Source organism: Nerophis lumbriciformis, linkage group LG05, assembly GCF_033978685.3.
Source record: "Nerophis lumbriciformis linkage group LG05, RoL_Nlum_v2.1, whole genome shotgun sequence".
NCBI lineage: Eukaryota > Metazoa > Chordata > Actinopteri > Syngnathiformes > Syngnathidae > Nerophis > Nerophis lumbriciformis.
The window spans coordinates 53,412,535-53,424,707 of record NC_084552.2 but is presented as its reverse complement, the minus strand read 5'-3'; the positions used below and the strand labels follow the sequence as shown (position 1 = coordinate 53,424,707).

At 40.1% G+C, this 12,173-nt stretch overlaps 1 protein-coding gene across 2 annotated transcripts in view; it reads right to left on the bottom strand.

Annotated features, from left to right (window-relative positions):
- Positions 1-12,173, bottom strand: part of lin7a (lin-7 homolog A (C. elegans)) — a 29,820-nt gene that overhangs the window by 10,199 nt on the left and 7,448 nt on the right. The window contains exons 1-3 of one of the 2 annotated variants that reach the window (XM_061959637.1): positions 4,577-4,646; positions 3,939-4,057; positions 3,313-3,384 (exon numbers count right to left, since the gene is read on the bottom strand). In XM_061959637.1, coding sequence (XP_061815621.1) covers positions 3,313-3,372 — 60 coding nt within the window. In that variant the 5' untranslated portion in view covers positions 3,373-3,384; positions 3,939-4,057; positions 4,577-4,646. Of the gene's footprint in view, positions 1-3,312; positions 3,385-3,938; positions 4,058-4,576; positions 4,647-12,173 lie in introns of those variants that run through there. The other variant, XM_061959636.1, reaches the window with a different exon arrangement.

Below are 12,173 nucleotides of genomic sequence, written 5' to 3'. Positions count from 1 at the left end.
CATGGAATCTACTTTTATACCCAATCATGGCACCCACCTGTTCCCAATTTGCCTGTTCACCTGTGGGATGTTCCAAATAAGTGTTTGATGAGCATTCCTCAACTTGATCAGTATTTATTGCCACCTTTCCCAACTTCTTTGTCACGTGTTGCTGGCATCAAATTCTAAAGTTAATGATTATTTGCACAAAAAAAAACAACGTTTATCAGTTTGAACATCAAATATGTTGTCTTTGTAGCATATTCAATTGAATATGGGTTGAAAATGATTTGCATATCATTGTATTCCGTTTATATTTACATCTAACACATAGACACATTCGCTTGCATATTTGAAATTTGCTCAAGAAAATACTGCGATATTTGTACACAAATGCAGTTATATTGTCAGAATGTCATCCAGGAACGTTTTTGAAATGTTTTCCTTGAATGCATATCCATTATTTGCACACAACGTGGTAACAGTTTTGTTAAGTTATTTCAGGGTGTATTTTGGAGGTAAACTTGAAAAAGAAGGCGGACCTAAAAAGGACGGAATTATAATTAGAACATGATACATGTAAAATAAAGAATTACATACAATTCATGTCGATACTTAATCAATTAGAGACGTATTTTATACATCCCGTATTCTGTTGTATTCCTTTAAATTACATTAGCACGTGGCCTCAGGGAATGGAAGGTTCTTGTAGCAGCAACAACAAATGGAATACTGTAGGCATGAGCAGCGCTACACACAGACTAAACAGGTAATAGAACAAATAGACTATGTTTTCATTAGATCGTTTCCCTAATAAAGTGTCCAGTAGGGCAGCAAGAGCGATGATGAAAGAGGTGTGAAACCGTGCTCAGGTTGCAAATGCCAGCCCTCTCAGGGCTCGCGGAAAAAGAGCACCGTCCTTCGTGGCGAGGACGAGACTGTGTAAAACAAAAAAGCCTCCAGCAATGTGTGTTGTATGTGTGTGTGTGTGTTGTATGTGTGTGTTTGCCGAATTGTTTCGTCTCGCCCAAGGACCTTGAGAAAAATTGTTGAAGGTCGCCTTTTAACTCTGCGATGGGAAATATATCACATACGTCAATGTGGGATGGGAGGACACAACGTTAGCAACACTCTGTTAGCCACAATGCTAACGTTACACTCGCATATCAACAGCAACAATAGGTTAGGCCTATTAGCCAAGGACGAACATGTTTAAACTGAGCGCTTTCATGTCGGTAGCTGACTGATGGAAGAGATATTTTAAGATGTGCGCGAAGCCTACTTTACGTCATTGTGTGCATTACTGTTAAATGAGCCAATAAAGTCGCACAGAATGTAAGATTCCGCTCGAAAGAAGTCACGCAAAACCTATATGTCTTCAGTTCATTTAGGTCTGAAGATACGAAATGTTGCTATCTTAAAAACAAAGACATTACTGTCTTCGAATACGGCTGACGTCTTACATTTATAATTCAGACAAAATTGTCTATCATAACTGCAAATCCCCATAAATAGACCTGTCTCCCAGTGAAAATGTGTGGCGCATTATGAAGCCTAAAATACCACAAAGGAGACCCCCGGACTGTTGAACAACTTAAGCTGTACATCAAGCAAGAATGGGAAAGAATTCCACCTGAGAAGCTTGAAAAATGTGTCTCCTCAGTTCCCAAGCGTTTACTGAGTGTTGTTAAAAGGAAAGGCCATGTAACACAGTGGTGAACATGCCCTTTCCCAACTACTTTGGCACGTGTTGCAGCCATGAAATTCTAAGTTAATTATTATTTGCAAAAAAAAAATAAAGTTTATGAGTTTGAACATCAAATATGTTGTCTTTGTGGTGCATTCAATTGAATATGGGTTGAAAAGATTTTTCAAATCATTGTATTCCGTTCATATTTACATCTAACACAATTTCCCAACTCATATGGAAACGGGGTTTGTATATATATATATATATCTTTTTTCAAATATGCAAGCGACCGTGTCTATGTGTATATACATTAGGGCTGCAAATCTTTGGGTGTCCCACGATTCGATTCAATATCGATTTTTTTTTTATTCAACGCGATTCTCGATTCAAAAACGAAATTTTCCCGATTCAAAATTCATTCAATACATAGGATTTCCGCAGGATCTACCCCAGTCTGCTGACATGCAAGCAGAGTAGTAGATTTTTGTAAAAAGCTTTTATAATTGTAAAGGACAATGTTTTATCAACTGATTGCAATAATGTAAATTTGTTTTAACTATTAAATGAACCAAAAATATGACTTATTTTATCTTTGTGAAAATATTAGACACAGTGTGTTGTCAAGCTTATAAGATGCGATGCAAGTGTAAGCCACTGTGACACTATTGTTCTTTTTAAAATTTTTTTATAAATGTCTAATGATAATGTCAATGAGGAATTTTTAATCACTGCTATGTTGAAATTGTAACTAATATTGATACTGTTGATAATATTCATTTTTGTCTCACTACTTTTGGTTTGTTCTGTGTCGTGTTTGTGTCTCCTCTCAATTGCTCTGTTTATTGCAGTTCTGAGTGTTGCTGGGTCGGGTTTGGTTTTGGAATTGGATTGCATTGTTATGGTATTGCTGTGTGTTGTTTTTTGATTGATTAATTTAAAAAAAATGGAAAAAATAAAATAAAATAAAAAATAAAATAAATAAACAAAAAAAATAGATTTTTTAAAAATGGGAATCGATTCTGAATCGCACAACGTGAGAATTGCGATTCGAATTGGAATCGATTTTTTCCCACACCCCTAATATAGAGTTTATTTTATTCAGAATAAACTCCCCTGAAGAGCAGGGAAACCTGCGAAACAGGCTTGTAGGGATGAAACAGCCTCCGTGTTTTTCCTGACCTAACGAATACACACACACATATATATACATATATATATACATACATATACACATACACATATACACATATATACACACATACATACATATATACATACACATATACATACATATACACATACATACATACATACATACATACATACATACATACATACATATACATATATAAATATATATAGCCCGGCTCCCGGCCAAATGTATCTAACCCAAAGCACATACAAATATACAAACACAAAACAATGTTAAATAATGTAAAAAATCATTTATTAAACATAGATGTTTTAAACAAATATTTTTGCATTATATTATTTTATTTTACTAAATATTATTACTTTTTTTTTTATGGCAGACTTTTCAGTATTAGTAGCACAAATATTTCCACATTTAATCTTTTGTTTCCACAGCAAAATGTTTGGTTTCTTGAAAACTGTACATAAATGCAACCTTGTTGTGTTGTTACCTTGGCGGTGGCTCTGGCTTGATACTCTGGGCAGCCGTTGACGGTGATGGTTTCATGCATGTACTGGTACACCTGACAGGGGTAACGACACATTGTGTTAGAGCGTCTTTTAAAGACACTTTGCTACACCGCATGCCAAGAAAAACCTCTTTTAAATGAAGCCGTTTAAATTGATTTCACAGTGAATCAGTCAGCCATGCTGCATTAAAGAGCGTATAAAGGCGGAGGAGCTTGGTAGTGAATGTTCTACATTGTAAACATGGAGGGTACGTGAGGCATGACTGCCACTAATGGACATAATTACTGCAGCGGGTCGAGAAAGGTGAAGGTGCAGGTGAACTTGTACTGCATTGTACTGCAATGTGGAAACGAGAGGACGCTATTCTTCCATGCTGGCAGATTTTAAATGCAAAAGGTCAATCATGGTGATTGAAGATCATCAGCAAGATCAGCTCGCTCTCAAAACTTGGCATCCTTCACGGCCCGTTTGCTCGTCTTCCTTTTCTTTTTCCCCCGACCAGGAGGCTGATTTGTCGAGACGAGTCTCCGCCGCCACCAGGAGACGAGTCATCCAACTGTCTTCTCAGTAGATGAAGTGCACGGTGACGCCAGCGTCCCCTCCTTACCTCTCTGATCGCTGTGCAGAACTCGCTCTGCAGCACTTTCTTCAGGGACTGCAGCTTGTGACCCGGAACGTCGCCCGACTCCTGCAGCTTCTCCAGCAGCTCGATGGCTCGGGCAACATCTGGCGGAGAATGCAGAACATCTGTGAGGAGGTCACGCTACAGACTAAAATAAAACCCAACAACACTATTTAATTAACTCGAAAGCTACGGGAAAGGGTGAGGGAACAAATCAGTAGCTTTATGGTTGCATAGTTTTTTTTAAAAAGTGGATTTTGTACTTATAATAAATAATATTTTCAAGACTATACTTTTTTCCAACGCTTTGAACACTTATAAACTATAAACTTATAAATTGCGGGCAAGGCGTGAATGTGAGTACATATTTTATTTTAACACTACAACTACAAAAAAAGAAGCAAACAAAAGGCGCGCAAAATGGCGAGAACAAACTTGACTAATGAAACCAAAAGACTAGCACAAAGGCAATTAACTATGAACAATAAACAAAAACACTTACTGTGGCATGAAAAACGTGCAGGAAACAATGGCTTGGCGTGACCGCTATCATATCTATCTATCCTTTCTACCTCTACTACCGTTTTTTGTAGTTATAGTGTTAAAATAAAATATGTACTCACATTCACGCCTTGCCCGCGCCAACTTTCCTTTGCATTCCGGTAAAACAAACTCCAAGGTCCACGTACTGACAGAATGTCACCAGGACGAACAACAGAAACAGACTGGCTTAAATAGCAGTGACATGATCAGTGAAAGCAGGTGCGTGACTCAAAATGTGAAAACGTGAGTCAGGTGCGTGACATGAGGATGTGAACCAGGTGAAACTAATGGTTGCAATGGTGACAAAGCAAGGGAGTGAAACCAGGAACTAAAAAGTGTCCAAAAACCAAGCAAAACATAACTGAACAAAACATGATCACAGACATTTTTTAACAATGCTCCAGGGAGACACTAGGACGGCACTAAAGAGCTGCATGCGGCTCGAGAGCCGTGGGTTGCTGACCCCCGTGTTAATTGATTTTAGACTGCATGTGACATTACAGCAATTTTTTTTTTTTTAAATCCATAGACTCTTCATGTGCTCCACAGCGAGTTGACATGGAACCAATTGATCGAGCCGCTCGCGATGCTCCATTACCAGTCCTGCCTCGCAGTAACAAATCAAGGTGAGGAATGTGCTGACTGATGAGAAACTATGAAGCAAGGAGTCGAGCTGCAGAAGATTATGTGTACAGTAGGTTGTAACCAGGGAAGCCCATGCGGCCTGACTGCTATCACTATCTATTGTTTTGGATACATTTGTGTGTTTTGGTATTTCTAATCCCTTGAAAAAAATAATGTCTCCGAATATGTAACCCCAAGTCTTTAATAGCTGAAAATGGTAAATTCTCCTCATCTATAGCCTTGGACTGGGCCCCAGCCACATTTTTGGACCATGAACTATTTTACCCATTGGACTTATTGGCTCTTTTGCTGTAAGAGAGTGAAGAATTCTTCATCGAGGTTCACCTTTTTGCAGAAGTTTTTCTGTGGTGCTTACAAACGCAATCGACAATGCTTTTTCAGGAGTGAGACCAACGCTGTAACATTTACATGTAACCCTGTTTCATTAAGCTCCTCTGAAATCTTCCAGAAGACCCGATCTCTGACTGTTCGACAACGGAATGCGAGTAGAGTCTAACACCCACATATGCAAAGAGGGGATTAAAATGTAATAATTTCACGTTGAAACTGTTTGCATCTTGATTTAGCACGTTTTGGATGGTAAGAGCAAAATCTCACAATTAGGCACAAATGGCTGTACAAAGGAGGCGATCGCGATGCAATGACAAACGACGGAGAAAGTATTGTACATATTTGGTCTGTCGGAAATAAAAATATCAGACATATATACACATAGCAAAAACCAAAACAAACAGTAAAAAGAAAACACCCAACAGGCCATTAAAATATCACTTGTCAAACAAACATGTCAACAGCGCTAAATATATCTTGCGGCGTACCTCAGGGATCAGTACTTGGACCAAAATTGTTAAATTTTTACATCAACGACATTTGTAAAGTTACAAAAGACTTTATTTGCAGATGACACAACTGTGTTTTGTTCAGGAGAGAACACACAGAACATACTTGCCAACCTTGAAACCTCCGATTTCGGGAGGTGGGGGGGGGGGGGGGGGGGGCGTGGTTGGGGGCGTGGTTAAGAGGGGAGGAGTATATTTACAGCTAGAATTCACCAAGTCAAGTATTTCATATATATATACTGTATATATATATATATATAAGAAATACTTGACTTTCAGTGAATTCTAGCTATATATATATATATATATATATATATATATATATATATATATATATATATATATATATATATAAATACGAGAAATACTTGAATTTCAGTGTTCATTTATTTACACATATAAACACACATAACACTCATCTACTCATTGTTGCGTTAAGGGTTGAATTGTCCATCCTTGTTCTATTCTCTGTCACTATTTTTCTAACCATGCTGAACACCCTCTCTGATGATGCATTCTGCTTCGTCTCCTTGTTGTGTGTGCAGTTGTGCACTGCACTCTCTAAAAGCCCTAGATGTTATTGTCACATATGCATGTACAGTAGATGGCAGTATTGTCCTGTTTAAGAGTGTCACAACATTGCTGTTTACGGCAGACGAACTGCTTTACGGTAGACGACAACGTGACTGCTGTTGTTGTGTGTTGTTACCGCGCTGGGAGGACGTTAATGAAACTGCCTAACAATAAAACCACATAAGAAACCAAGAACTCGCCCTCGATCATTCTACAGTTATAACGTGATTGGGCAGGCACGCTGTTTATATTGTGGGAAAGCGGACGTGAAAACAGGCTGTCGACACGTCACTCAGGTCCGCATGGAGCTGGAGGGGGCGTGGCCTCCAGCTGCGCCTGCATTTCGGGAGAAAATTTGTCCCGAGAGGTTTTCGGGAGAGGCGCTGAATTTCGGGAGTCTCCCGGAAAATCCGGGAGGGTTGGCAAGTATGACAAAGAAGCTAATACAAATCACAGGGGAAATGAAAAAAATTAGAACAGACTATCTTTGAATCTCAGTAAAACTAAAATAATGCTATTCGGTAACAGCAGAAGAGAAAGTCAAACACAAATACAAATAGACGGAGTAGATTTTGAAAAAGAGTAAAACAAATCACATTATAATAGATGATAAAATGAATCTCATACAAAAAATATGAAACATAAGGTGGAAAGAAATATTTCAATAATGAAAAAAGCAAAATATGTACCGGTACTTAACCATAAATCACTCCATATTCTCTTCTGCTGGCAAGTGTTATCATATCTGAGTTATTGTGCAGAAATATGGGGAAATAACTGGAAAAAAAGGACGCTTCAGTCACTAACCGTGTTACAAAAAAGGTCAGTTAGAATAGCACATAATGTTGGATATAGAAAACATACAAACCCTTTATTTATTGAATCCAAAATAAAAAATGATTTGGTAAATTTATAAACAGATAAAATTATGTACAAAACAAACTATAACCTGCTACCTAAGAATGTACAACAATTCTTCTTAACAAAAGAGGAGAAATATAACCTTAGAGAACAATCTAACTTAAAACTAGGGATGTCCGATAATGTCTTTTTGGCGATATCCGATATTTCGATATTGACCAAACCCTTAATTACCGATACCGATATCAACCGATACTGATATATACAGTCGTGGAATTAACACATTATTATGCCTAATTTGGACAACCAGGTATGGTGAAGATAAGGTCCTTTAAAAAAAAAAAAAAAAAAAAAATAAGATAAATGAATTAAAAACATTTTCTTGAATAAAAACGAAAGTAAAACAATATAAAAACAGTTACATAGAAACTAGTAATTAATGAAAATGAGTAAAATTAACTGTTAAAGGTTAGTACTATTAGTGGACCAGCAGCAGGCACAATCATGTGTGCTTACGGACTGTATCCCTTGCAGACTGTATTGATATATATTGATATATAATGTAGGAACCAGAATATTAATAACAGAAAGAAACAACCCTTTTTTGTGAATGAGTGTGAATGAGGGAGGGTTTTTTGGGTTGGTGTACTAATTGTAAGTGTATCTTGTGTTTTTTATGTTGATTTAATAAAAAATAAAAAATAAAAAAACTGATACCGATAATAAAAAAAAAAAACGATACCGATAATTTCCGATATTACATTTTAAAGCATTTACATCTCTACTTAAAACTTTTGTATGCACGTACAACACTTAAGACCTTTAGCATATCCGTATGTGGAATTAAATAATGGAATGGATTAAGAAAATAAGTCAAACAATGTACTGATATGATCCAGTTTAAGAGACTGTTCAAAGTGCAAGTGTTCACAAAGTACAAAGAAGAAGACTTATGATAAATGTCTTGAACCTATTGAAAAGGATATAGCATGTATTCCATTAAGTGAATCATAACTGACTTAAGTATTTATGAAGAGAACTGTTGTATTTAGAGTGATTTGATGTAAGTTGTGTACAAATTGAGAACAGGAAGTGGGCAAATGTGTTAGTAATTGCTGGGAAGTAAAAAAAAAACAAGGTAGAATTAAATAAGTGTTGCTTCTACCTACTCCTTTTCAGACATGTTGAAAGGAAAAAATTAAAATATGTACAATATGTGATGTATCATATTGAAACTTTATACATGTTCAAAATAAACTCCAAACTTCTAACTTTTCTGCACATGTCCCTCTCCTTCGTGCAGACTGACGACGACGCTCTTTTCTGCAGAAACCTCGCCCTCCTGTGATTAGCCCCCGGAAAACGCAGAACCTCTAGTTTCAGACACCTTTGGAGTCATTTTGATATTTTAAGCCTTAACTTAAAAATGCAAATCCTATCGCTGCTTTTAGTGGTTCTTAACCTTGTTGGAGGTACCGAACCCCACCAGTTTCATATGCACATTCACCGAACCCTAAAGTTATATGTTTTTTCACCGGTGCACAAAATGAACCGTGCATGAACATCAGCTTGTTCAAAGAACAAAACCAACACAGTGCATGAACTCACAACAATTTACACACCTGCAAATCAGTGTGACTTCTGCTGTTGCCGTATCCATAATATGCTGATATGGAGAAGTTTTTATTTACACAATGAGTCAGGTGTGTTTTGACATCCGCGGCGCAGGGTCCGCCGAACCCCTGAGGCCGACTCACCGAACCCCTAGGGTTCTATCGAACCCAGGTTAAAGGGGAACATTATCACCAGACCTATGTAAGCGTCAATATATACCTTGATGTTGCAGAAAAAAGACCATATATTTTTTTAACCGATTTCCGAACTCTAAATGGGTGAATTTTGGCGAATTAAACGCCTTTCTGTTATTCGCTCTCGGAGCGATGACGTCGCAACGTGACGTCACATCGGGAAGCAATCCGCCATTTTCTCACTTTCGTCGGTGTGTTGTTGGAGGGTGTAACAACACGAACAGGGACGGATTCAAGTTGCACCAGTGGCCCAAAGATGCGAAAGTGGCAAGAATCCATCCATCCATCTTCTTCCGCTTATCCGAGGTCGGGTCGCGGGGGCAGCAGCTTAAGCAGGGAAGCCCAGACTTCCCTCTCCCCAGCCACTTCGTCCAGCTCCTCCCGGGGGATCCCGAGGCGTTCCCAGGCCAGCCGGGAGAGATAGTCTTCCCAGCGTGTCCTGGGTCTTCCCCGTGGCCTCCTACCGGTCGGACGTGCCCGAAACACCTTCCTAGGGAGGCGTTCGGGTGGCATCCTGACCAGATGCCCGAACCACCTCATCTGGCTCCTCTCGATGTGGAGGAGCAGCGGCTTTACTTTGAGCTCCCCCCGAATGACAGAGCTTCTCACCCTATCTCTAAGGGAGAACCCCGCCACTCGGCGGAGGAAACTCATTTCGGCCGCTTGTACCCGTGATCTTGTCCTTTCGGTCATGACCCAAAGCTCATGACCATAGGTGAGGATGGGAACGTAGATCGACCGGTAAATCGAGAGCTTTGTCTTCCGGCTCAGCTCCTTCTTCACTACAACGGATCGATACAGTGTCCGCATTACTGAAGACGCCGCACCGATCCGCCTGTCGATCTCACGATCCACTCTTCCCCCACTCGTGAACAAGACTCCGAGGTACTTGAACTCCTCCACTTGGGGCAAGATCTCCTCCCCAACCCGGAGATGGCACTCCACCCTTTTCCGGGAGAGAACCATGGACTCGGACTTGGAGGTGCTGATTCCCATCCCAGTCGCTTCACACTCGGCTGCGAACCAATCCAGTGAGAGCTGAAGATCTTGGCCGGAGGAAGCCATCAGGACCACATCATCTGCAAATAGCAGAGACCTAATCCTGCAGCCACCAAACCAGATACCCTCAACGCCCTGACTGCGCCTAGAAATTCTGTCCATAAAGGTTATGAACAGAATCGGTGACAAAGGGCAGCCTTGGCGGAGTCCAACCCTCACTGGAAACGTGTCCGACTTACTGCCGGCAATGCGGACCAAGCTCTGACACTGATCATACAGGGAGCGAACTGCCACAATAAGACAGTCCGTTACCCCATACTCTCTGAGCACTCCCCACAGTACTTCCCGGGGTACACGGTCGAATGCCTTCTCCAAGTCCACAAAGCACATGTAGACTGGTTGGGCAAACTCCCATGCACCCTCAAGGACCCTGCCGAGAGTATAGAGCTGGTCCACAGTTCCACGACCAGGACGAAAACCACACTGTTCCTCCTGAATCCGAGGTCCGACTATCCGGCGTAGCCTCCTCTCCAGTACACCTGAATAGACCTTACCGGGAAGGCTGAGGAGTGTGATCCCACGATAGTTGGAACACACCCTCCGGTTCCCCTTCTTAAAGAGAGGAACCACCACCCCGGTCTGCCAGTGGCAAGAAATTGGACGAAATTTGTTCAAAATACGAGGGTGTGGGGAAAGCCGAGGAAATGGTCAGTCGTTTGTTCCGCACACTTTACCGACAAAAGCTATGCTATGACAGAGATGGCAAGAATGAACCGAAGATGATCAAGAGAAGAATATCGACCCTAGCTTCCCTGGCCTGCTGACATCAACTCCAAAACTGGACAGATCAGCTTTCAGGAAAAGAGAGCGGATGAGGGTATGTCTACAGAATATATTAATTGATGAAAACTTTATTCATTACTCGCGGTTTTACGTAAATTATTATACATAAACTGTGTTTACCAATAATTTAGCTTAAAAACATTTTTTTTTTAATCATTCGAGTCTTGTGTAATGCAGTATTTTGTGTCTATTTAGGTATGGTTAACCTGAGTGCTGAAATCGTGGAAAAAATATATGTTCTTAGCGCGCCTGAATTGGGCTGTCTGCACTCTCAAAGTGCATGTTGTTGCCAAATGTATTTCATATGCTATAAACCTAGTTCATAGTTGTTAGTTTCCTTTAATGCCAAACAAACACATACCAATCGTTGGTTAAAAGGCGATCGCCGAATTCGTCCTCGCTTTCTCCCGTGTCACTGGCTGTCGTGTCGTTTTCGTCGGTTTCGCTTGCATACGGTTCAAACCGATATGGCTCAATAGCTTCAGTTTCTTCTTCAATTTCGTTTTCGCTACCTGCCTCCACACTACAACCATCCGTTTCAATACATGCGTAATCTGTTGAATCGCTTAAGCCGCTGAAATCCGAGTCTGAACCCGAGCTAATGTCGCTATACCTTGCTGTTCTAACCGCCATGTTTGTTTGTATTGGCATCACTGTGTGACGTCACAGGAAAATGGACGGGTGTATATAACGATGGTTAAAATCAGGCACGTTGAAGCTTTTTTTAGGGATATTGCGTGATGGGTAAAATTTTGAAAAAAACTTCGAAAAATAAAATAAGCCACTGGGAACTGATTTTTAATGGTTTTAACCCTTCTGAAATTGTGATAATGCATACTTGCCAACCCTCCCGGATTTTCCGGGAGACTCCCGAAATTCAGCGCCTCTCCCGAAAACCTCCCGGGACAAATTTTCTCCCGAAAAACTCCCGAAATTCAGGCGGACCTGAGTGACGTGTTGACAACACACAACAACAGTGTCTACCGTAAAGCAGTTCGTCTGCCGTAAACAGCAATGTTGTGACACTTTTAAACAGGACAATACTGCCATCTACTGTACATGCATATGTGACCCACCTATAATGTGTCACATTTTTGTGTTGATATATT